At 51.1% G+C, this 25335-nt stretch overlaps 1 protein-coding gene across 1 annotated transcript; it reads left to right on the top strand.

Moving 5' to 3' along the window:
* The first annotated feature begins 642 nt into the window (after nt 1-642).
* Nucleotides 643-23869, top strand: PLAT (plasminogen activator, tissue type). Its single transcript, XM_060085787.1, has 14 exons — nt 643-738; nt 11474-11569; nt 12585-12633; nt 14227-14364; nt 14720-14830; nt 15142-15316; nt 15985-16076; nt 17282-17456; nt 17899-17984; nt 18833-19028; nt 19121-19257; nt 19395-19535; nt 20429-20595; nt 23031-23869. Exons 2-14 carry the CDS (start codon nt 11495-11497, stop codon nt 23187-23189), a joined length of 1701 nt encoding a protein of 566 aa, XP_059941770.1. The 5' UTR covers nt 643-738; nt 11474-11494; the 3' UTR covers nt 23190-23869.
* Nucleotides 23870-25335: the final 1466 nt, after the last annotated feature.

Genomic DNA, 25335 nt, shown 5'->3' with positions numbered 1-25335 from the left:
CGCCCCAACCTGTATCCACAGCCCAGCTGGAGAGCTCGGGAGCCGAAAAGACCTCAGCGACCACGGATTCACTTTACAGAATGATTTCCCCGAAAATGACAGCGCTGGGGAGTGGCTGATTCCAGGCTGAGCGCTTTCCACTGCAGGTGAGGAGGTGGACCCCACCCACCTGTTACCTGTGTCCCCACCCCCCAGGCGCTCCAGCTCTGGCATTTCCTCTGCCCGGAGGGCAGCCGGTCCGCCAGTGTAGCCGTTCCACCTCTTGTGTCCGGAGCGGTAGTTACTTCTGGAGATTCCAGAAGAACCCTGTCCCCTCCGCGGGTGTTTGTTTAGAATTGTAAACGCCTATTTTCCCCGTGGGGGTCTTAGAGCTAGCAGATCCTCAGGGTCCCTTTAGGAGTTCGAGACTAGGATTCTTCAGGTCCCGTCCAACTCCCAAACTGCTGTGATTCAAAGACATCAGAACAGTGAATAATCAGCCTGGCCTCAAGCCAGGATGGGCAGTGCTGCTTCCTTGGGGAATTCCTCCCCCTCTTTATACAAACAGGCCCGCCCTGGTTTGCCTCCTGTGGCCTTGTCCGCTGGGCATCCTCCAGCCACAGAGAAGCCCGCCCACCCGGGGCCACAGACCCCACCCCCTGCCTCGAAATTTAAAGGAGGCGGGAGCTGTGCAGGGGCCGCAGAGCCTGGGGCTGAAGAGGTCGCCTCTCGGAGGACGGGAGAAGGCTCGCGGCGGTGGTAGGTTGGATTCTGCGCCTTTCTGTACCCCAGCCCCTGTTCTCTCTCTTAAAAGTCTTTCTGAGCCAGTGAAGGAATGTTTACACCGAGGGGCCGACTTTGTAATTCAGGCCAAAAGGGGATTAGCTAGAATCCTCGTCCAGGGGGAGATTTCTTTTTGAATGTGCATCTCGTTGGGATGGGCTGAAGTGTTTGCAGGGGCCAGGTCGTCAGGGGAAGAGAGAAGATAGAACGCTTGTGTTTCCTGGAGAGGAAATCTCTGCTTGCAAACGGGAAAGTGAAAAGAATGATACAGAAATGCTCTGAATAGTCAATGGGCACACCTTGTGACTCACGGGCAAGAAATGTGAAGTGGGCTGATGGGGTCAGAGCCGGGAGGGTCCCTGGTGGTGGTGGGGGGCGGTCTGAGCCCATGGGGAAACTGAGGCTGGGCTGGGCAGTGAGTGAATCGCCCCCAGAGGATTTACCGGGAGGGAAGTGCTGGGCGAGAGAAGTGGAGGACAGTCCCGGGGAGGCCTCTGATCTCCCCCCTCGTCCACCACCTCCACGGCAGGTTTCGTCCTCTGGCTTTTTGCCTGGGGTGCAAGGGGTGGGGCTCTTGGAGGACTTTTCGATTACAGGGGAGAGTAACAGCAATGTCTTCTATTCCCAGAGCACTCTGCAGGGACCGTATCAGGCTCTCTAGGCTTTCAGTGCTATTATCTTTATTTTCATAACCTCCCAGGGAGGGAGGGTAGGAGGCAAAGGGAAAGGAAGGAGCTGTCAGGTAACTGAGGACACACTCAAGCCCAGAGCCGTGTGGTAGTGATGACCGATGTGGATAGCAAGGGTGGTCTCCTGCAGCAGCTGGTGGATGACAGAAAAAGATTACGTGTGTGTGTGTACGTGTGTGCAATCCCATGAAGAAATTCTGAAACACAACCGTTCCGTGGAATTCCCTCCAAAGGACTACCTAGCAATTCTTGCCAGTGGACAGGAGACTCATCCCGGGATCTAGACACTGACTGGTCCAGAATCAATAGATGACGGTCAGAGTGAGCTTCCGGGTAAGTGCTTCCTGTGAGAGTAAAGCCAGACGGGGCACCAGCAGAGATGCCGTGAATATTGAAATAGAAATAGCTCCGTCCTACCCATCAACTGAGTCCACCTAAAACGTTCTCAGAGACACCAGCCTTGAATTGCTCTTGTCACGAGCCAGTGAGAGGCTGCTCTCTGCCTGAATGGCTCAGTCTCTGTGCAGACGCTCCAGGACCGTCTCAGTTTATTTCGTGGATCCCCATAGCAGAGTCTCCCCGTGACGGTGCTGCTCTCAGGTGTTTCTGCACCAGCCTGGAAGAGTTCTGGCTTCGAGGGGAAGATAAATGATCCTGTTACTAGTTTTTGCTCATGGAGGCGGAACTCTTGGACCTGGGGACCTAGCATGTTGGTGAGCAGAGCTGGTGATCAGTATATTTCAGATGATTGTAACAAGCAACCCAGCCACACCCCTGGTGGTGTGACTTGAAGCCACCATCACCATGTAAGGCTTTTTGTAAATGGGTGGCCAGGACCACAGAGCATCTGGGGAAGTTACAGCCCAGGGGTCTGTCCCTAATCCACCTACAGGAGTTCCTCTGGTCCTGGGGTTTTACAGCAGTGTAAGGGGCCCTTTGGCTAGATGATCATTTGGGAGGCGTAGTGCTGGCTTTAGATCTTCCAAAGCTTCCAGAGTTTGGGCAGGTTATTTGGATCAGAGGTTGAGGTGGCAGCGTGACTCATGGCGTTAATAGTGGGCTTAGTTCCAGTCAAAATTCAAAATCCACGTGCTTCTCTGAATACCGAGTATCTGGTGGGGAGGGAACATTTGGGTTCTGAGCTAAAGTGTTCAGTTTCGATGACTCTTTGGCATCTGCAGTCTCAGAATAAAATTCCTATTTGCTACGAGTGATTTTCAGCTCTGTTCTGATAAGACGGCCAGGATGGACAATGAGTGACCAGAATATTCTGTCCGTCCCTTCTCTGGGACACTCGCTTTGCACAGAGAAAAATTCTTTCGCTAGTGTCAGGTGGTAAACCTCACCCTAGTCGACCAGCTCACAAAACCAAGTGGTGAGTCTCCAGTGAAGCCAGATAAAAAGCGAGGATGATTTAGACTCACGGAAAGTTCCAGCTAGAAAGAATCCTCAAGACCATCTGCCCTGGCTCAACCCCAAGTCCAGCTACATGGTCTCCTGCTGTTGGCTTAGGTGTCTATTTACATATAAGGACAGCACATTCTCTTAGTGATATTTTGTGCATTTTACATTCCACTTTCCTTCCTGGGAAAAGGACTTCTGTAGAAGGGTGTAGAGCGAAGGATAAGCCTTTTGATCTCCTGAAAGTTAAGACCTATGATGAAGGGAAAAGGAACCAGGTGCCGAGTCCATAGCAGGCATTTCATAAACAAGTTTTTGAAGGCACGACTCAGGCAAGCTCTGGTTCTGATCATGATTCCCCAGGAAATGCTAGCGGCTGTTCTTCTTGTGGAACTGATACAGTCAAGGGTCCTTAGCAGCTGCCCACACCGTCCACACCAATGGCCATGATCTGGGAGGTGAGTCTTGGCCATGGGTTCAGCTGAGCTGCCCAGGAGGGCTACGTGACGCTCCTGATACATACCCAGTGGCTTGGAGAGGTTTGGCCTGATTCCACCTGAAGCCTCTGAAAGACCACTTCAGGGTCAGGCTGAACCCAGATACTAGGAGATCTTTGTATTAAAAGCCTTTTTTGTTTCTTATATAGTCGCAAGGATTCCTTTAACTTACAGTTAGGCATTAGGGAATCCAAGTTGAACTCCTCTCCCAAGGCCCCTACACCCCTAGGACTCTTGGGCTTTCCAAGCCACACTTCCTCCTAGGGACACCCTCCAAGGGAGAGCCTGGGGTGTGTGACTCAGACTCCTTTGCCCAAAGAAAGGTGTTCGTGCTGAAGGTTAAGAGGCTCTGGCTGCCTGCTGCCGCTACCCGGGGCCCCAAACAATGGGCCCATCTTGGGGCTATGCTTTGCCAGCGACACCTCTCCAGTGCCTGGCTCACTCCTGCCTTTGTTCGACAAACAGCTTATATAGTGTCCATTCCAGAAAGCCCACTTCGACCAGCGCCCACCTCACCAAGAGTGACCTGCATCCCTTCCTTCACATCCCAGCAGGACGCCTTCTTCCTCTGTGTGCCCACCTTCCACCCACCCGACCCCCGCATGTCACAGCACCGATCTGCGGGGTGTGCTTGTCTAGTTACTTGTCTGTCCCCTTCCTAGACTATGAGGTTTTGTGGATGGAGCGTATGTGTCTTTATAGCACAGAGCCCGTGCCTGGTGCATGGTTGGTGCTCAGGTTTGTTGATGATACACAGAGTAAGTCATCACCTGTGAATTCAGGAAGAGAGGAAACCAGAATAAGCCAGGGCTCGGGTCAAGGTGGATGGGATGGGGGATCTGATGGAAACCAGGAGGATGGCACCCAGGTGGCTCTCAAGCCCCTTGGTTAGAGACCTCTGCAGAGGCAGTTCCTTGAAGGCGCGCGGGGAGGGGCTCGGCAGGATGCTAAACCCGGTATCCTACTATGAATAATGTAAAACAGAAAGCCCACCAATAACTGGTCTCTGCTGGTTATTCACATGTGGTCATGTTCACACAAAAGAGGAATTTGCTTTAATTTGCAGAAAGAGCCGGTGTCTGCCACCTGGGCTGCAGAGAGAAAGGGGAGATCTGGTTTGGTTTTGGTTTGTTTTCTGAGAAGCTCCAGTTTCCTTACTTTTCTTGCCTAATGTCTCTGGGTTTCAAACATTTGCATGGTCTGCATCAGACAGCCCTTATCAGCACTGAGGGCCTGACCTTCCAGCTGCCTCGGCCGCAAACTCCACCTTCCCCATAGAGGCCAGAGTGGCCCTGGTGTGTGTGGTGTAAGTAGGCCTGGGAAAGATGAACCAACAAACAGATTGAAAATCGGATAAAAGACATCACCCCATAATCCAGGAAATAAGGGCTCCAGTTAATACAGATCTGTGCACATAGCTGAAGGGCATGAAACTTGACTTCAGTCGTAAAGAATCCAGTTAGAGGTTATCGCAAGATCTCCAGATGATCTAGGAGACAGGATTTGGTATTAACACTTGACCTTGATGATGACCCCATAGAACTTGGCTTCCCTTCTAGTCAACGTTCCAAGCAGAAGCTGTAAACTTTGGCGCTCCCCCGTCCAAAGGGCGCTCCTGGCCGTAAGTATGGTACAGTTTACTCTGCTGTGCGCAGGCCAGCAACTGGGGGCTTCACCTGCTTCTTCGCTAGTTGTCATCATCACAGTCAGGCAGGGTGGAAAGGACTAGCCCATTAGAAAACCGGGAACCGCATACAGCCTGTAAGCGGTGGTTAGAGTTTGAACTAAGGCCCCAGAGGCTATGCTCCCTGAGTTCCAACCAGCAGGTCCGCTCCACAGCAACTCTGAGCACACAACACGACAGTCCGGCATCAGGACCCAGTAAGAGTCGTGGAAAGAGCGAGTGTTGGGTTTTCGGTAGAACCGGGTGTCTTGAGACCCTACTCCTCCCTTTCCCAGACGTGTCACGTCAGAGCAAGTTCCTTATACTTTTTTGAAGTTCAGTTCTCTCGTCCGCAAACATGAGATAACAACATTGACTTAAATGATTCAAGGGATGCCTGGCAAGGGGTCACAACTCCCATACCAGGTGAGTAAGTGGCATTCATCCACACGCGTTTCTCAAAACTATGCTAATCACAGTCACTTTCACGTGAGCCTCATAAAATGTGGACAAAGTTCCGCATGTAGTGATACAAGGAAAGCCGCTGATCATTTTTTCCTGATTGACGTGTGTTGAAATCTGGAAGGAGACTGAAGAATTATCAAATGATTGTGTATTTCATTCCTCGTAGTAGTGATGCTTGCTTTAGGGAGTGGAAGGAACAGGCGAAACTAGCTCATGGCTGAACAAGATCCTCCCTTAGATAACCATTCGATTGCAGGTTTGTTGAGATTCAGACTTGGGGATGACACGTCCTTGCACTGACTCGTGAAGTTAGCTTTGCCAGCTGAACCTTCTGTTTTCTTTGCAAGGGTCTAAGTTTATAAGGAAAGGACTTCTTTTGTTTTTACTGTACAGGAGGCAAGATGGACTTCTATTTTCCTAGACCCACAGCTGCACTCCCTGCGTTCCTCCAGATAAGCAGGGTTACCTGGCAGACGGTGGAGAGGGGAGACAATGGCAGTGATCAGGACAGATTGTTCTGAGTAGGCTGATGTCGTATAAAACTTGGACACAGGTCATGTGCTTATATTTTGAAGATGTTTTGCAGGGAATTCTGCTGAGTAACAGAGTGGAGGTGGGAGTGGATGGGAGGTGCCAGGAGAGTATTTTTATCCTATTTACCTCACTGGAATCAATCCAGTTAGATAAGAAACAGACTCCTCTCTTTTTCCTTAGTTATAAAGAGTTCTGTTCAGGAAGAGAAGAAATAAGCTTTGGCATATAGAAAATTACTTAAAAAAATTTTATTGGAGTCTAGCTGATTTACAGTGTTGTGCTAGTTTCAGGTGTACAGCATAGTGATTCAGTTTATGTATACATATACACACATTCTTTTTCAGCTTCTTTTCCCCTATAGGTTATTACAGAATATTGAATAGAGTTCCCTGTGCTATACAGTAGGTCCTTATTAGTTATCTATTGATATTTTATATATAGTAGTGTGTGTATGCTGATCCCAAGCTCCTAATTTTTCCCTCTCCCCTCCATGTTTCCCCTTTGGTAACCTTAAGTTTGTTTTCAAAATCTGTGAGTATGTTTCTGTTTTGTAAATAAGTTCATTTATATCATTATTTAAAATTAGATTCCACATGTGAGTGATATCATATGGTATTTGTCTTTCGCTGTCTGACTTACTTCACTTAGTATGATCATCTCTAGGGAAAAGCTAAGAATTGCTTCTGTGATGGCAGTTTTGGGAAATGGTTTTTATTCTGAGAGCATGAGCTCTATAAAAAGCAGGACCTGTATAGGTGGGACCGGTGGGACCAAAGCTACCAAGCTAACGGCTCCGGCCCCGGGCTCTGACGCTGGTCCAGACACAGGTGGGCTTTTCGGGGAGCTCAACCCCCTTTCCAAAGCCTGCTTCCTCCTCCCATCTCACTTCATCTCTTGCCCTGACTTAGTGACATGCCTTTGCTGTTCCAAGGCGTTCTGACCTACCGCTTCTTTTCTAATTTGTTGGCATCCCTCCTGGGCATGGTGGTTGCCCGGGGCAGGGGGGAGGGGAGGGCGGGTCGGGGAAGGTGTTGTTTGTCTTAAGGTCCTGAGTCATTCTGGAGTATTGGTGTCCTTGGAGACTGACTTTCTCTTACTCAGATTTCCAGAGAGAAGCTTTGCAAAGCAATAACATCCCAAGAATCCTCTTTACCAAAAATAAAGGTAGCAAACCTTGCACACTGGTGCAAAATTTGCTAACAGTTTCAACTTACCTTCATCTTTCCCTTGCAATTTCCATGGTCCTCCAGCTTGCTCACGTTTCTGCCTTTTTCTTGCTGCCAACAGTAGACACTGCAAGTCCTCAAGTTCTTTAACTTCCGGGCAATTGCACTGTTTGTACCTAGAATCACAGAACTCGATTGATTGACTGCATTGGTCCAGACCTTTATTGCAGGTCATGTTACGGGATGTGGTTGAGTGTTTACATGAAAGTACTTATCCCCATGTGTACATGTTTGACAGTTCACACAGCGTCTGTTCTCACAATAGAAACCACAGAACATCAGCCCTGGAGGAAGCCTTGAGAGTCTAGCCCTCTTGGTATTTGCATCCCTGGGAGCAGATTTGATGTCTCAAAATATAGATGCTTTTTGGAAGAGCAGCACATGCATTTTTACGCAGTCACACCATATGCGAATGAGCGTATCTGTTCTTTTCCTAAGAGCAGAAATTTCTAGGGGCAGGTGGACAGAACGGGTCATTGCAAGGGACAGTGAAAGACCCTGAGGACAAGCCTCCACCGCATTTCCCCAGACCCTTCCTCTGGCTGTCCTGCTGCCCTTCCCATGGCCTCACCACCCTCAGACTCCAGCCGTTACGAACTGGTGCCCATCAATCAGCATTCCCCGTGTCACCACTGCCGAAAGGAACCCTGTGCTTCTAGCTGGCGTGATTAGTTTCCCAGCCACAGTGGCACCCTTGGCTCCTAGAGACTAACCCTCCTCCCTGGTTACCACACTATTGTTCTCCCCTGGAGCAGTCCTCATTCACAGTTGTTCAGAGGTCAGAGAACAGAGTCACTTTGTCTCTGCAGCCAAGCAGGATCCAGCACCACTTCTAGGCAGGTCGGGGGACGCCCTGGAGGCAGAGGCTGCAGGCTGGTCCCACACAAGGATGCCCGCCAGTGCAGCCTGCGAATCCAGGCCACGCTTTATTTGCCACGTGTCCTGATGTTTCTAATTTGCGCAGATTCTCTGTCAACTTGCCAAGCTCTGCATCTGCTGAACTCCATCCGCTGAGAGGGTGCCTTGTGCAAATCTGCAAAACTTGACTTTATGTGCCAGGGTGGGCTGCCAGGGCTGGGGCCTTGGGAGCGTGGAGACCACGGGCCTTAGAATCATTCCATACTCCCCGCCATACAGTGATGCTTCCAGTGACTCAGGAATTCTAGTCCCACAAAAGTCTGTCATCCTCATGGTCTTCTTTTTCCTTGTCTTTCCTCCCTCCCTCCGTCCCTCCTTCCTTCCTTCTTTCCTTCCTTTCTCCTCTTGCTTCCTTACTTTTTTCGTTCTTTGATTCTGGGAAACTATTAAATACAGCAAAAGGAAAAGAGCACAGAAAAAATTACAAGTATTACAAGTATGTATAACGTGAACCTCCAAAGGTCTTCTTATGCTTATTCCTCAGATCCCCCGCTCCTACTGGCCTCACATGGGCAACCGGCGCCTCTCCCTTTGGTGGGAGCTTGCGGTCCAGGGTTGAGGTCCGCCCTGGCATGGGCCCCAGGGTCCTGGGTCCAGTCTGCTTTTCTGGGGTCACTTGTTCTTTGTCCAGGCGCTGCCCCCAGACCTCCACACCCCCTGCCAGCTCTACCAAGGCAAAACCAGGACACAGTTTCCCTCCTTCCCGCTCACTCCCTTGTCCTGGGAAGGCACTGCTTGTCTGCAGGCGGGATGACTCATTTCTTTGTCATCCTCTCACCCCACTTGGCCGGTCCAGCTGCTTCCATCCCCTTTGTGCAGTGAGTATGGAGCCATCATGTGGTTTGTGTGAGGCTCTTAGGCACTGGATCAGCTCCAGGCCCAGCAAGGCCAAACGAAGCAGGGGCCTGATAAGGGTTGATAGAAGAGAGACAGGCTCCAACTGTCCCAGAGCAGAAGACAAAAATACACTCCTTCTGCTGATTCTTTAGCTGCAAAAGGGTCTGAGGCCATGCAGCTGTTGGCGCCTTTACACGCAGCCCTCAGTGCATCCCTCCCCCCACCTGGCCCCCCTTCCCCCACTTGTCCAGGGAATGCAAATGTCTTAATGCTCCACTTGGCTCTTTGCAATTTTCCAACCTCTAGACTTGTGCTCCACTTAGGATGGCCTTGAGTTCTTGAAATTACACAGTAACTTGACGGGCATCCACCGTGTACGAGGGGAATGAATTTGCTGGAAGCCCCGGCTGGTTGGCAGGCGAGATGAAGAAGAATCAAATTCCCTGTTCGCGGGCTCGATCATTGTTTGATTCAGAATTTGCTCGTAAAGTCCTGAGAGGGCACAGCTCTCCCGTCGCCAAGGCTTGGCTGCGATAATGCAGCTGGGACAACCTATAAACGTGAAAAATGATTAACAGCAGGAAGAGAGAGGGGGAATGTGTTTAAGAAGACCTATTTTAAAAGGTTATAAGTACTGGGTTCAAATTAAGACAGGGAATTGAAGAGGAATTTGGGGAAATTTTGGCAAAGGGGAAATTCGAGGAACACTGAGCAAGAAATTCTGGAATGATGGCCTGGGATCAAAAGGCTCCCCCGCGGGCTCCTGTTCGGATGCCCTTGACCCCCTAGTTATTCCTTCTGAAACTGCCTGGAACCAGTGTGTCGCAGCAAGCTTCCTGCAATGAGTGAGAAAAGGGCCCCCAAGAAGCGCACACCGCCCTGCCCTGCCCGGGAAGGGGCCCTGGGCAGGCCACATTGGAACAAAGACCCAGATCCTGGCTTCCTTCTGTTTCCTTCGCAGTAGGGGAGGGGTGTGCTGCCTGGCAGGACGCCCTCTGAGCCCGAGGAAACTCTCTGCCCGGACTGTCCGGCCCCCTCCCCTCCCCCCCACAGCTCCGTGCCCTCCTCTGCCTGTCACCAGCGGCCCCAGAAGGTCACTGGGGCACAGAGCCTCTCCCACCATCTCCCTCTATGTTTTCATCCTCGCTCTGAAGGGAGCTTGTGGTTGAGGGGACTGCACCTCGGACAGGAAAGGAGCCCGAGCCAGCGCCAGGGTCCAAGTCCCGGATGTCTCTGAATCCGAGGGACCCTTCGGATGCTTGGGATGAGGGGGAGGGATGGGACCAGAGTTGTTGTGACTGAGGGGAAGTGAGTCAAGGGAAGAAAAGCCCTGATTTAATTCTTGCGGACGAGGGAGTGAGTGGAGCTGCCAGACCACAAAATAACACCCCAACCCACGAACCCACTTTGGGCTGCTGAGGGTGAGAGCACCAGGGCAAGGCACACGGAACCAGGGATGTGGGTCCAGGAAGATCTGAGTCTGATGACCAGACCAGATGTCACCCCTCCTTTCTGCAAAGCTGCACTTCACGGGCCCCGTCTATAAAAAAGAGGCCGGTTTCCCAATGGAGCCGGGGGGCTGGGGGGGAGTTGGTGGCGGGAGACTTTCCTTTGTTGGACGAGGAGGCGTGGATGTTCTAAGTGGGAGAGCTCAGGCCATCTGAGGCAGGCTGGCTCTGAGATGTGCCAGCAACAAAATTCCTATGGTTTCCTCTAAAAAAGTCAGAGATGAGACATTAGTCAACCCCAGGGCAGCAACTGAGTCCATCTAGTCAACCCCAGGGCAGCAACTCACTTCAAGGGAAACCAAACCAGCACCCTAAGGTCCCAGGCTGCCAAGAAGTGCCAGAGGTGGTCTCAGCCTTCAGCCCACAGAAATGTCTGGGCAAAATCATCTTCCAGCAACCCATGGCCATCATCAGATGGATGGATAAACAAGATGTGGTCCATGCAGATGGTGGCATATTATCCAGCCTTAAAAAGGAAGGAAATTCTGACCCATGCTATGATATGGATGGACCTTGAGAGCATTATGCCCAGTGAAATAAGTCAGACACAAAAGGACAAACACTATATAATAAGCCCATTTATATGAGGTACCTGGAACAGTCAGATTCATAGAAATAGTAAGTAGGATGGTAGTTGCCAGGGGAACAGGGAGTTCGGGTTTACCCGGTACAGAGCTTCAGTTTGGGAAGATGAAAGTTTGGAGATGGATGGTGGTGACGGCTGCATGACTGTGTGAAGGAACTTAATGCCGGTGAACTTACACTTAGAAATGGTTAAAATGGTAAATTTTGTTATGTGTGTTTTACCACAATAAAAAAGGTATACGATAAGAAGACACCATCCTTCAGACACTCGCCGTGGCCTCTCCTGCTGTGGGAGCCGACGCTGGGGGGGCTGGCAGACTCCTGCACTTCGTTCTCCTCTTGGTCCTCTCTCATCACACGGTTAAGGGTTTTTTCCCTCTTCTTCCAGAATTTAAGGGACACTGAGGAAATGATGAACGCAGTGAAGAGAGAGCTCTTGTGTGTGCTGCTGCTGTGTGGAGCTGTCTTCAGTTCACCCAGCCAGGTGGGTGTGCCCTCTTGTCTGTGCTGACACACACCTGGACACACTCCCCGTGGTGGACAATGCTTGGGATCCAGGCTTCCAGGGGAACCCTAGGCACTCGTTCTGACTTGAGTAAACACTGCCTCTCAATGCCTCCTTTGGGGCTGGGTTTTTTTTTTTTTTTGCGGTACGCAGGCCTCTCACTGTTGCGGCCTCTCCCGTTGCGGAGCACAGGCTCCAGAGGCGCAGGCCCAGCGGCCATGGCTCACAGGCCCAGCCGCTCTGCGGCATGTGGGATCTTCCCGGACCGGGGCACGAACCCGTGTCCCCTGCATTGGCAGGCGGACTCTCAATCACTGCGCCACCAGGGAAGCCCTTTGGGGCTGTTTTTAAAGGATGTGTCTGAATGAGTCCATAAAGTATTTATAAAAGACAGTACAGGTGCTGTGAGCCATGGAAGCAGGCCAACTGCCCGTGTACCGTGTACTATCTACTTGGGATGGAAGCTACACAACACACGTGCTCTCTGCAGATGCCTGGCAGCTCAGGGCATCATTCAGGCCATGTGAGCGATGCCCGCACAGCAGGATTTTAGAGAAGGGAGAGTCGGGGCAGCTACTTGGAGGGGATGGGATCGCGGGGGTGGGGGGTGCCTACAACCCCACTAACCCACATGTGCCTATTTTAATTTAAAATTAATTAAAGTTAAATAAAATTTAAAATTCACTTCAGTCACACCACATTTGAAGTGCTCAGTCATCACATGTGACCAGTGGCTACTGCACCGCACGGCCCAGATGTTAAACAGTTCCATCATTCAGAAAGTCCTTTTGGACAGGACTAGTCTAGAAGCGGGGAAAGAATTAGACAGGAAGGCAGGTGATGGACATTCCACCTGGGCCCATTATCTGAGGGGGATACTCTGGGCAGGTGGCCTCTGATTGGTGGGTTGATGGTGGTCTTCTGGTTTGACCACCCTTATTCCTAAGACACCCAGCATGTGCTGACTCTTCCTCCCCCCCCGGTTTCTTTGCAGGAAATCCACAGGCGACTCAGGAGAGGAGCCAGATCGCACAGAGGTGGAGGTGAGATGTCACTGGGGTGGAGGCAAGTCAGGCTCAAGGTCAGGGTCAGGGTCAGGGTGCTTTAGGCTCCAGCGGGGATTTTTTTCCACGTGACCTGCTTACTCAAGGTCCGTGAAGGTGAGACTCTGCTAAGATGCTTTTGTCCTGTCTCGCCACTCACACAGGCTCTGAGGGGACAGGAACAGGTCCTCAAGGGGTCAGGATGCCCGGGAGTCGCTCGCTGCTGGGAGCCTGCAAGCCCAATAGCACAAAAGAAAACGGATTAGAATATTACACCGATGAGAACAGAGCCCAGAGAGGCGGAGTGACTTGCCCAGGGTCACACAGCCGCCAGGCCACACGGTCCTGGTCCTCCAGGGCCTTTCCCTGGGCTGTGATCCCCACCACCTCGCACTCCATTCAGCATCTTTGTTAACTAGCTTCTCTGTGCCTCTGTTTCTTCGGTTGGTAACTCAGGGATGACTAACCTGGGGTGCTTCACGAAAGTGCTGTGGGAAGACCATCTCTGTGAGGCCGTGTCTAGAGCTGAGACTAGAAACCCAAGGAATGTTCCCACTAGGATCCCAAGAATAAAACGTGCTCACGACCCGATTGTCTTGACTCTGATCTAAAGAGCTGCAGGCCCCGCTGCAGGTCCCAGATCATCCCTCCTCCCTCGTGACCTACGTCTTTGGGGGCTAGAAGGCTCTGCAACACCCATTTAAGGTGGAAGTTTCCCCAGAGTGAGTCACAGCTTCACTCTCACTGCTTCCGCGGTCGGGTAGCACAGTGCTTCCTGCAAGCGTACCCTGGCCCCGAAGGCCCTCTAAAGGAACAGCAGTATTGTTGACAGGGAACGTATGTCACTGCTTCAATTCATTAAAAGTTAAAGATGTCTTAAGTTCACATTCTGGGTTGCAAACAGAGAGAGAGAAAAGGAGAGTGTATTAATGGGAGTACTTCAACTATTTTCATTATACCAAAGTACTAATGGAAGTAGCAAATTTTCTGCACAGACTAAAATGTCAGTTTTCTTTGTTTGGGACCAGAAATGCATCATCTCAATGTGGTAATGCTAATGTGGATCCAAAATTCTGGTAGGCAGTTGTGTACATGTGCATATTTTTGATGAACTAAAATGAAAACTTAGAGTATTACCTAATAAATGTGTTTTGATAGATAAACTCTTTCAAAACAAGGGCCCATCAGAGGAAAAACAATAAAAGGGGTCTTTTTTATTGTTTTTCATAAGTGTATTTCATATTTCATTGAAACTAAAATAAGGAAATAGTAGAAATACACCATTATATTCTATTATATATTTCAAGAAAATAACTGATTTTCATAGGAAATTGAATGCAAAGATCACACAGTCATATGGAAAGTAATATTGGCACTGCCCCCGAATAAATTGAATCTGAAATTGTTTTTGAAAGCTGAAAGGGGTCTTTGGTGACAAAATATGGGGTATTTGTTGTCTTCTGGCTGAGAGCAAGGAAGGAGTAAAGGACGGATTATCCCCAAAGTGAGCAGGATTACGGGGGGGGGGTTGGGGGGTGGCGTCAGTTTGGGGTGAGTCGGGCCCTAAAGAGGCTGGCCTGTCTGTCATTACAGTGACCTGCAGAGACGAGAAAACACAGATGACGTACCTGCAACATGAGTCCTGGCTGCGGCCCCTGCTCAGGGGCAACAGGGTGGAGCACTGCTGGTGCAACGGTGGCCGGGCCCAGTGCCACTCGGTGCCCGTCAACAGTACGTGTCCACCCAAGCCAGGCTGTGAGCCCCGAGTCCAGTCTCACGGCCCCAGCCCTGTCTGTCACGGTCCCGGGCCTGTCTACCCTTCAACTGGGGCTGCAGTCACGCTCTGCCCTAGGCCAAGGTGAAGGTGCCGAGCAGAAAGCCTGAGGCTGTGAGCCTCAGTTTGCTCATCTGTAAAATGGGACAACAGTCGTTCAGACTTCGTGGTCGGCTGTGAGGAGTCAATGAGTTCGTTTTTGTGGAGTGCTCGGAATCGTGTGTGCATGCAGACAGCACGCTTCAACTTTGACTCATATATTCTTGGGCTGCTTGGAAAGTAATTAGGGGTCCCCTTGCTTCTACTTGACAGGTTGCAGCAAACCTCGGTGCTTCAACAGGGGGACATGTTGGCAGGCCCTCTATTCCTCAGAGTTTGTCTGCCAGTGCCCTGAAGGGTTCTTCGGGAAACGCTGTGAAATAGGTGAGTGATAGGTGGGTGGCTGTGAGACAGGGACCCACCAGGGTGAAATCCCACCTGCAAAGCTACCGAAAAAGGAAAGCAAGTGTGCAGTGATGGGGGAAGGATTGGGGTGGGATGGGATGGATCATCCGAGGGTGGTTAGGGCCTCGGGCACAAATCTGGAGCCTGGCGCGGTCCCCGTCAGCGGGGTGACCCAGTCACCCAGGCAGCTCAGCAGCTCCTGCCTCGGTGGTTTGAGGTGAGACCCCCTTTGGAAACTAAATGAAAGGAGGATTCACACGGGAGGTGTTGTGTGTCCGGTTTCCCCTCAGATGCCAGAGCCACATGCTACAAGGACCGGGGCGTCACCTACAGAGGCACGTGGAGCACAGCGGAGAGCGGGGCCGAGTGCGTCAACTGGAACAGCAGCAGCCTGGCCACGAAGCCCTACAGTGGGCGCAGGCCTGATGCCATCAGGCTGGGCCTCGGGAATCACAACTACTGCAGGTGAGAGGGCCGCCTGCCCCGCCCTGGAGGATCTTCTCTGCTGAGAAGCTGCCACAGTCGGGGAAAGACCTGCGTCAGCTCTGTCAGGGTTTCCAGAGAAGTAATAGGAGATGTGTATACATAAAGAGATTTATTTTAAGGAATTGGCTCGCGTGATTGTGGGAGCTGGTAGGTCTGGAATCTGTAGGCAGGCTCCCCAAGCTGGAAACTCAGACCCGAGTCGATACTGCAGTCCTGAGACAGAACTTCTTCTCAGCTTTTACTCTTAGTACCTTCAACTGATTAGATGCAGCTCACCCACACTATGGAGGAGAAACTCCTTTACTTAAAGTCTGCTGACTGCAGATGTGAACCACATTGACCCAGCCCTTCCCAGCACCACCTAGGTTGGTGTTTGATCAAAAACTGGGCGCAGTAGCCAAGTTAACCCATAAAGCTCACCATCACGGTGCACCCCTTGTCAACGTGGCAGCCACGTGCACCTCCGTAAACCACGCTTAATTTCCAAATAAAGACGACTGCAAGGTCGTACCTCCACCCAACACGATCTGACTCTCCTGTGTACAACAAACACGCGTAACTCTATCCCCGGAAGAGGTGCAGAGCCCTTGGCCCGAGAGGCGGGCCTCAGTCTTCACCTCCCCTGGCTTTCCTGGCTGATTTTTCAGAAACCCAGACCGAGACTCAAAGCCCTGGTGCTACATCTTCAAGGCAGGGAAGTACATCTCCGAGTTCTGCAGCACGCCAGCCTGCGGCGAGGGTAAGTACAGCCTCCCCATGGCCTCTGTGGCCTCACGGGGGGAAGGGTCTGGAGGACAGCGCTGACGGTCCTTCTGCAAACGAGGAAACAAAGGACTGGGCTGGTAGTTAATCATTTCGGTGTCAGAGGGAAGGAAGTCAAGAGGCTTAGGTCCTCGCCCAAGCTTGGCATCAAACTAGCTGTTTGACCTTGAGCTCATCTCTGCACAGCTCTGACCCTCTGTTTCCTCATCAGCAGAGAAGACGGGGCTGTACTGGTGATTTCCAGTCCCTTTGAGAAGGCATGGAGGTTCTCTCTTTTTTGATTAATGGACCTGTTTCTCAAGATCTCTCTCTGTCTCTGTAAAGACTTTTAATGTGAGAAAATTTCCCAGATTGAAAAAACACTCAGTTACAAAAAGGTACTGTGAATTCAGTGGTGCTTTTGCAAATGACGATAACTGACTATTTATCACAATAGTAGGGAAAATGTGTTTTAAAGTTCTAAATATGCATTTACAAAAATTGTGTACATTCAGTCTACAGGTGACGCTGATATTCCTGTGAATTTGAGAACTCTTTAGAGTAACTCTAAAGCATCCTCCCCACCCCCCAGCTCTGGTATAACTTGGGAGTCACTGGTCCCGATGATGTTAAAGGTCCCTTATCACTATGCTATCTGTGCATGGTAGTATACTTTGTCAGTTTCAAGTGGGGAGAAAAGAGGGTAAAATGGGACAAATACGCAGCATTTGAAGGTTCATACTCTCCCTTCCTTCCCAAGTGCAGCAAATCCTTCAGGTCCCTAGCGGACAATATCTGAGAAAACTAGGTCTGCCCACGTGTCCCCCCACTGAAGCACCCAGGTTCCCAGCAGCCTGTCAAGTATACACAAGGAAGCCCCTAACTGCTTTCCAAGCAGCTCCAGGAATAATCCCTGCTAGCTGCACTCAGCACCCTTTTCTGCCGAACCTGAATATTCCTCAGAGTCTCTCTTAACACAGCCATCAAGGAAGCCACAGCCCACGATGGAGGCTGGGCTGGCACCGGATGGAAGCCACTTACCACCCTGTGTGAAAGGGCTTGAAGGACAGAAAAAGGGTGGTGGGCCGGCTTGCCTTGGGCGTCCCAGGCCGGCAGCTCTGCTTTAGGCCCTGCTGCAAACCCCACTTGCCTGCTTTAGCATTTAAGTGGCTTTGTTTCAGTTTGAGATTTCCTGTGTTCCAGAAAAAGATGGGGAGTGCTACCAGGGGAAAGGGCTGGCATACCGCGGCACCCACAGCCTCACCACGTCTGGGGCCTCCTGCCTTCCGTGGAGTTCCATGATCCTGATGGGCAAGATTTACACCGCCTGGAAGAGCAATGCACAGGCCCTGGGCCTGGGCAAGCACAATCACTGCCGGTGCGCAGCACAGGGTCCGGGGCGTCTGCGCAGAGGGCGGGGTTGGAGCGGGTTGGGAGGGGTCTGATGCTGAAAGTTACATGAAAGACCCAGTGGGTGGGAGGGAACCATGGATGTGACCCAGCCCAACCTATTCATTTGCACCTGTCGTGAAAAGGAAAGTCCTCCGGTTTCTTGACCCAAATCCCATGTTAGAGGGTCTGTCCTCATCTGTGCTGTCCTCACGTGGCCCCTTTGTTCCGTCCTAAGAGTCTTCTCCCGGCACAGCTGGGAGATGAAGACGTAATGTTAATGACAGAAGAAAAATGTTACAGTCATTTCCCTCTGGTGGGGTCTGTGGCTGAGCCCAGCCCGGGGCTCAGGGTCCTCCTTCCCAGCTGGGCAGCCTTCCCCTCTTCCCTGGCTTGTGATGTGATTGGAAACCTTCCCTGCTTATGACTAGGAACCCAGATGGGGACGCCCAGCCTTGGTGCCACGTGCTGAAGGATCGCCAGCTGACGTGGGAGTATTGCGACGTGCCCCAGTGTGGTAAGGCCAGCTGTGGCCACCTCCCCGTGCCCAGCCTCACTCCTGACCGTGTCCTCTGCTGCTTCCCGTGTCTTCCAGGCTGCTCTCCCGCCTTCTCCCAGAAGCCAGTTAACACAGGGGGAGGGGGTTACCCAGAGGGGGTGGAGACCGAGAGAAATGCAAGTTGGCACACTTTGCTAAAAAGTGAAACTTTAGAAATCGGCTGAGAACCGATTGTTAGTACTCGGTTCCTGTGAACACACAGATCAGCCAGACTGTTCCTCAGGGCACATAGAGTTTAACTGGGCAGGTAAGACACATAACCCAGGTCACACACGGCGCATCCTCAGCGGGCAGTACCGGTGGGCTGGCAGTATTAGGAAAACTTCGTGAGGGGGCAGCCTGTCCCGTGGGCCTGGAAGGATGGAGACGGCTGAGTCGATGGGAAAGCCATGGGGTAGACATTCCCCGGGAAGAAGCTGCAACGCCTCGTTGTTTCTTAAGCCAGGAAGTGGCTGCAGGAGAAAAGCAGAGGTAACAAAGCATCGCAGAAAGACCCCCGGCTGTGGAGTCAGATCTGGGTTCTAATCCAGGTGCCATTGCGGCCTTGGCAAAAAGGTCCCGGCCTCTCTGAAGCTGAGTGCTGTGAGGGTTAAGGATAGTGTCTATACAGTGCTTAGCTCGTCCTGGATACTCACCGCATGCAGGCTCTGGATTTATTGCCGTGGGGATGGCTCCATCCCTCTGTTCAGCCTGCAGAAGTGCATCGGGGGTAGAAACCTGGGTTCCAAGTCAAGACACCAGGATGGGGCTCAGGGACCTCGCCCAGGCCCACAGGTCTGACCCCGGCTCTGCACTTCCCTCCCCAGTCACCTGTGGCCTCAGACAGTACAAGCAGCCCCAGCTGCGCATCAAAGGAGGCCTCTTCGCAGACATCACCTCCCACCCGTGGCAGGCCGCCATCTTCGCCAGGAACAGGAGGTCCCCAGGGGAGCGGTTTCTGTGTGGGGGGATCCTGATCAGCTCCTGTTGGGTGCTGTCGGCCGCCCACTGCTTCCAGGAAAGGTAGGGATGAGAACCCGGCGGGCCCTCCTCCTCTCTAAGGCCTTAGACCAGGCCCATTAGAGAAGAGCATCCTCGAGCCGTCTCTCCATCAGGTATCCTCCCAACCATCTCAAGGTGGTCCTGGGCAGGACGTACCGGCTGGTCCCTGGAAAGGAGGAGCAGACGTTTGAAGTAGAAAAATACATCGTCCATAAGGAATTCGATGATGACACTTACAACAATGACATAGGTAAGATGTCTGGCTCTCCCTGCTGCCGTGCGAACTCCAGACCCACGCGTGTGCAATCCCACCTCCTCCCCCCAGACCCCCGCCCCCTCCCTCCTCTCTCCTGAAACCCTCGCCCTCTTCCTCGCCCCGCCTCCCAGCGCTGCTGCAGCTGAAATCGGACTCACCGACCTGCGCCGTGGAGAGCGACACCGTCCGCACCGTCTGCCTCCCGGACGCCGGCCTGCAGCTGCCCGACTGGACAGAGTGTGAGCTGTCTGGCTACGGGAAGCACGAGGCCTGTGAGTGGGAGGACGTCTCGGCCCCGGCCTGTCCGTCTGGGGGTGGACCGGGGCACAAGCGCTGACCAGAGGGAGGAAAGAGTGGTCCCACAAGTGTCCACCCTGGGGACAGGCTCCGCCGCCGTGACCGTGACCGTGAGGGCAGGTTCCTGCCTAGCGAGGCCCCAGCGTCTGCCCTCCCAGCCTCACAGGGTGGCCGTGCAGGTCAAGAGGGGTCTGAGTAGCACAAGGGTTTTTTTTTTTTTTTTTTTTTTTCCACAAGGGTTTTAAGAGCCTAAGATTTCAAGGAGGTTCTGATAAGAAGTGGAGTGAGCTTAGTTAAGGGTGGGGTGCCTGGACTCTGCCGTCGGGTAGCCCTGAGTTCAGCTCCTTGCCCTGCACCTTGCAAGCAGTGTGATCCGGACATGGATCTTTATTCCATGGTGCTCCAAGCCTCCGTTTACTCAGTGGCAAGAAAAGGGTAGATGATGGGGTTTAAATAAGATACTAGGTTAAGCCGGTGGTTCTCAACTGGGGTGATTTTGCCCCTCAGGAAACACTTGGCAATGTCAGTTATTGTGACAACTCAGGATGGAGGTTTATACCAGCCTTTAGTGAGTAGAAGGTAAGGACGCTGCCGAACATCTACAATGCACGGGACAGCCCCCCGCAAAAACATTAACTGGCCCCAATGTCACTCGTGCCGCTGTTGAGAAACCCTGGGTGAAACTCTATGAAACTGCTGTTTCTGTAGGTCAAAAGAAGAAAATATTGGCCATTTCATAGGATTCAACTTCATACGTGTAAAAGGTTGATAAACGTTAGCTCTTATTGGAAAGTTCGGCTTTCTCTTTCCAAAAGGTTTATAAATAACTTTCCGTAAAACCACAAGATGCCTTCCTCTTCTGTTTCAGCTTCTCCATTCTTTTCCGAGCGCCTGAAGGAGGCCCATGTCAGGTTGTACCCATCCAGCCGCTGCACTTCCCAGTATTTGTTTAACAGGACTGTCACCAAAAACATGCTGTGTGCCGGAGACACACGAAGCGGTGGGGACCAAGCAAACCTGCATGACGCCTGCCAGGTAAACACGAGCGTCTCTCCTCCCCTGAGCCTCCCCCTCCAAGGGCAGAAGTGCTCCTTGGCCGACAGGTTCTTAACCAAGAAAGAAAGTGATAGCCGGAAAGCAGTGATTCATCTCAGTGAGGTGCTGGGGATCTAGATGAGGACCTCAGAGAATAAAGCAACTGGAGCAAGATCAAAGTCACCCAAACTCGGGGCTTCCCTGGTGGCACAGTGGTTGAGAGTCCGCCTGCCGATGCAGGGGACACGGGTTCATGCCCTGGTCCGGGAAGATCCCACATGCCGCGGAGCGGCTGGGCCCGTGAGCCATGGCCACTGAGCCTGCGCGTCCGGAGCCTGTGCTCCGCAACGGGAGAGGCCACAGCAGTGAGAGGCCCGCGCACTGCAAAAAAAAAAAAAAAAAAAAAAAAAAGTCTCCCAAACTCAAGAAATTCTAAGCTGCAGGAAATTTCCCCAGTGTCCGCACCGGAACCACCACCTGGTACAGGATTTCCTGTAAGCCCAGGCAATTAAAAGACTATCAAAGTGATGGATAAAGCAACACAAATTAAGACATCTTTGACTTCTGTGGGTGCTGGGGAACTGGAGTCCATTGTGTGGAGGGGGAAAGAGGAATGGCAGCTTCCTGGGAAGGAGGACACAGATGATTTGTGAGATAAGTTTTAGGAACTCAAGTTCAGCCCTCAGGTGAGGGGTTTCCCCTGGGAAAGCACACTCTTTTGGGGTCTCTGTGTTAGCATCCCTATCAGAGCTAGTATGTACTTGTATTTCCTGATAACTGGGTGTAAGACACAGACCAACCTGTGTACTTAGGACCTAAATAGAGCCAGGGAGCCATCCATGCTGGGCTGTTTTCGTGCCCACAGTGTGCCGGGCTCCCCACTGAGGCTGGGGAGCAGGGGATAGAGGCAGCAAGGCCGGGCTCTTGCACTGAGGACTGTAGGCTTAGTTCTCATGCGGAGACCACACCAGCTTCTCCCCCTCTTAGCTCCTTGACAGCCTCTGGTCCCTCTTTGAAAGGTTTTTTCAGACACCTCCACCACCTAGCTCGACAGTCACAAAAGGTTGTATGCAAGGTGAAACCGTGATCTATCAGCTAGTGTTACCCACCGGGTGCTTGGCCTCCTTAATCAATGGAAATTGATCAGAGGCCTGACAAGAAATTCAGGCAAGGCTTTACTGGGGACCCTGCAGCTGCAGGGGGGAGCGAGAACAAACAACAGGTTCCCTTGCTCGCTTGCTCGCTGAGGCGGGGAGAGCTGGTCCCTTATAGGAGGAGAGGGTAGCGTCGGGTCCAGGGGTTGGGCAGGAGGGGGCACTTAGGTGGTCTGCCCACCCCTTAGGTGGTGTTTTGTGCAGGGGGGCATGTGTAGTACCCTGCTTTTGCTCCCGGCTCTTCAGAAGTGGCCATTGAGTTTTTTGGTCTTTTGTATCTTTTTGTCTATAATTTGCCCCAACTGTGCATGCACACAGCTATTTTTAGTCCCATACAGTTTCTTTGTATTTTGTTGCTCCAGCAGAGGTGTATCCAGATGCAGGCATTGCAGCAAAGGGTCCCCGGTCCCAGCCTGTCTCACTAGTAGCAAGTTAAAAACGAAACCAGAAATCATTTCGATTCAATAGGACGACAACAGCTAACAATTACCAGGAGTTTTACTAATGCCACACGTTGTTCTCAGAGCTTTTCAAACTTTCTCTCAATTAATTCCCACAACCTTACAAGGGAGGCAGTATGATTTCTATTTTAGATTATTATTATCCAGTATCATTCAGGTAAGAATACTGAAGCCCAGTTAGCCTGGGGCTGCACAGCTAGTAAGTGGTGGAGTTACAGCCTGGGTGGGGACCTGAAATGTACAAGCAATGATCTCAATTCCGCTTTACCATGTAGCTACAACCTGATTCTGTAAAGGCCCAAGGTCACGGAGATAAAATTTCCCTCCCCGAACTGAGCACTTTGAAGAATACATAGGAAGGGCTGCCCTGGTGGCGCAGGGGTTAAGAATCCGCCTGCCAATGCAGGAAACACGGGGTCGAACCCTGGTCCGGGAAGATCCCACATGCCGCGGAGCAGCTAAGCCCATGCGCCACAACTGCTGAGCCTGCGCTCTAGAGCCCGCGAGGCACAACTACTGAGCCCACGTGCCACAACTATTGAAGCCCGCGCGTCTAGAGCCCGTGCTCCGCAACAAGAGAAGCTACTGCAGTGAGAGGCCCGCGCACCGCAACGAAGAGTAGCCCCCGTTCGCCGCAGCTAGAGAAAGCCCGCGCGCGTGCATCAACAAAGACCCAACGCAGCCAAAATAAGTAAAAATAAAATAAATAAATTTATTTAAAAAAAAAAAGAATACATAGGAACACTACAAACATTCACCCTAACCTCCCCCCAAGGAGTCTGCATTTTTGCAAAGAGCTGACCTGTTCTCCCTTCTGCAGGGTGACTCGGGCGGCCCCCTGGTGTGTATGAAGGACAACCACATGACCTTGGTCGGCATCATCAGCTGGGGCCTCGGCTGTGGCCAGAAGGGCATTCCGGGCGTGTACACCAAGGTTACTAATTACCTGGACTGGGTTCGGGACAACACACGACCATGACCAGGGGCACCGGTTCCCTGCATCACGGAGACCCTGCTTCCTTCACCTCCCAGGATGCACTGCGGCGGGGGCGAGTTCTTCACGCAGCACAAGCGGGGGAGGATGGATTTCCATAGGTACTTTCCGTTTTGGAAGTGTTCAGGGCTTCAGGTCTGAAACGTACTCTGTCAGACGGGAAGAGGGGTACACGCCAGCCCCTCCTGGAATCCCAGTCCCCAGGGCAGAAGCCCACCTCCTCTGTCCACGCGAGCAGCTTTAGAAACGGGACCGCAAAGGTGAAAGCGTGTGTCAGTAGGCAAAGATAACTCGATCCTTCAAGAAGGAAGGGTTAGAAATATTCTATTAGGAATAGAATGTCTATTTCTAGTCACAAGGAAGCCCAGCAGGAGCCTCCTAATAAGGGATGGGCTGGCTGGCCACATCATGTTCCTCAAATCCAGCCTTCAAATCAAGGGTCGGGTTTTCCCTTTCTCCGGCTGTAGCTCTTGGAAGGAATCCTGTTGTGTAGGGTGTAATTTTTTTTCTTTATAAATTTCATCATAGGACAGGAGACATGTATCATTTTAATAACTAATAAACTAGGCTCTAGCATATTTATATCAGTTCATTTTTGTTTACACTCTGTTGGCACACCTGTATGATACTGTACTGGAATAATAAATTGATATATTTTTCACATATTTTCTCCGAATCAGAGTGGAATCGTCCTGTTACATGCAGTATCCGACAGCTTTTATTCATGTTACTTGTGTCCACGTTCTTTGACTCGTTGGAAATATTTCCTTTCATTCATTCAGAATAGCTGCGGCATACAAGGCCCTGTGCCGGGTGATGTAATGGTACAAAGGGGGAAGAAAGGAGCTCTTGGTTTGACAGGAAGATAGGGATTTAGAGAAATAAGAAGGCTGAATGGAGATGGACCACAAAATAGCAGACAGAAAGTTTTACTGAAATTCATTTGCAGGAAGGATTCAAGAACCTTTGAATTCTTGAGACGCAAGAGGGAGGAGATTATATGTATATGTACAGCTGATTCACTTTGTTATAAAGTAAAAAAAAAATTTAAAAAAAATCTTAAGGAAAAAATAGAATTAGGTAGGCTTTTCAAAAACTGGGCAAGATTTGGGCTGGTGGAGAGGGGTGGGAAAGGCATTCTTTTTAAAATTTTTTTTGAAATTCTATTTTATTGAAGTACAGTTGATTTACAATGTTGTTAATTTCTACTGCACAGCAAAGGGATTCAGTTATACATATATACACGTTCTTTTTCATACTCTTTTCCATTGTGGTTTGTCATAGGATATTGAATATAGTTCCCGAGGCAAGGAATATCACTGCATGAAAATCTAAAGATCTGGAGGGCAAAACAGGCAGGGGGAGTCTGGGGAGGAACTGAGTTATAGTTTGTCCAAAGTGAAGTTCATGAGGAAGCATGTAGGCTGGAATTTAATTACGGCGCTTTGAATGCCAAGCCGAGCTTTGGACTGAATTCTGTTGGCAACAGGGAACCACAGAGGCTTGGGCTAGGGGAGTGATGGACCGAGCGAGGCTCGGGGAAGTTAGCCCTGCGAGCAGACTAGGTAGGGAGACGCCCTGGGTGGGATCCAAGTATAAAGGAGGAATGAGGGGTAAGAAGATGCTAAGCATGACCTTGTGGACACAGCGACATCCCAATTGTTAGTCCAGACTAGGAGCTAGTATTAGGGCCATTTTTTCCCAGTCCATTTTGCTTTTCTGCTCATTAGAAAGAATTCACTCCCAGACCAGTCCACACAAGTATGTTACTTAAGTAATGCTGCTTTCTGACTCTCTTAGACTTTCTTAACTACATTAGAAAGAATTCACTCCCAGACCAGTCCACACAAGTATGTTACCTAAGTAATGATGCTTTCTGCCTTAGACTTTAACTACTCTTGAGATGCAACCCATACTCCTGGCTGCTGCCTGACAGTTTTTGTTATCACTGACACCCCAGATACAAGCATAAATATGATGCCATTCTTGCTGTTGGGTAAGTGCCGACTGTTCCTTGGAGCAAACGTGGTCATAGCTATCTCAAGATCTTGAGAGGCTGTCAAAACTGCTCAGCTTAGAGGTTCTTAGAAGAAAAGTAGTTTCAACTCACAAAGGAAAGAGACTCTCTAAA

The sequence above is a fragment of the Mesoplodon densirostris genome, chromosome 20 (genome assembly GCF_025265405.1).
Source record: "Mesoplodon densirostris isolate mMesDen1 chromosome 20, mMesDen1 primary haplotype, whole genome shotgun sequence".
Classification (NCBI taxonomy): Eukaryota; Metazoa; Chordata; class Mammalia; order Artiodactyla; family Ziphiidae; genus Mesoplodon; species Mesoplodon densirostris.
Note: the sequence above shows the minus strand (reverse complement) of the source record. Positions and strands in the feature narration are given on the sequence as shown.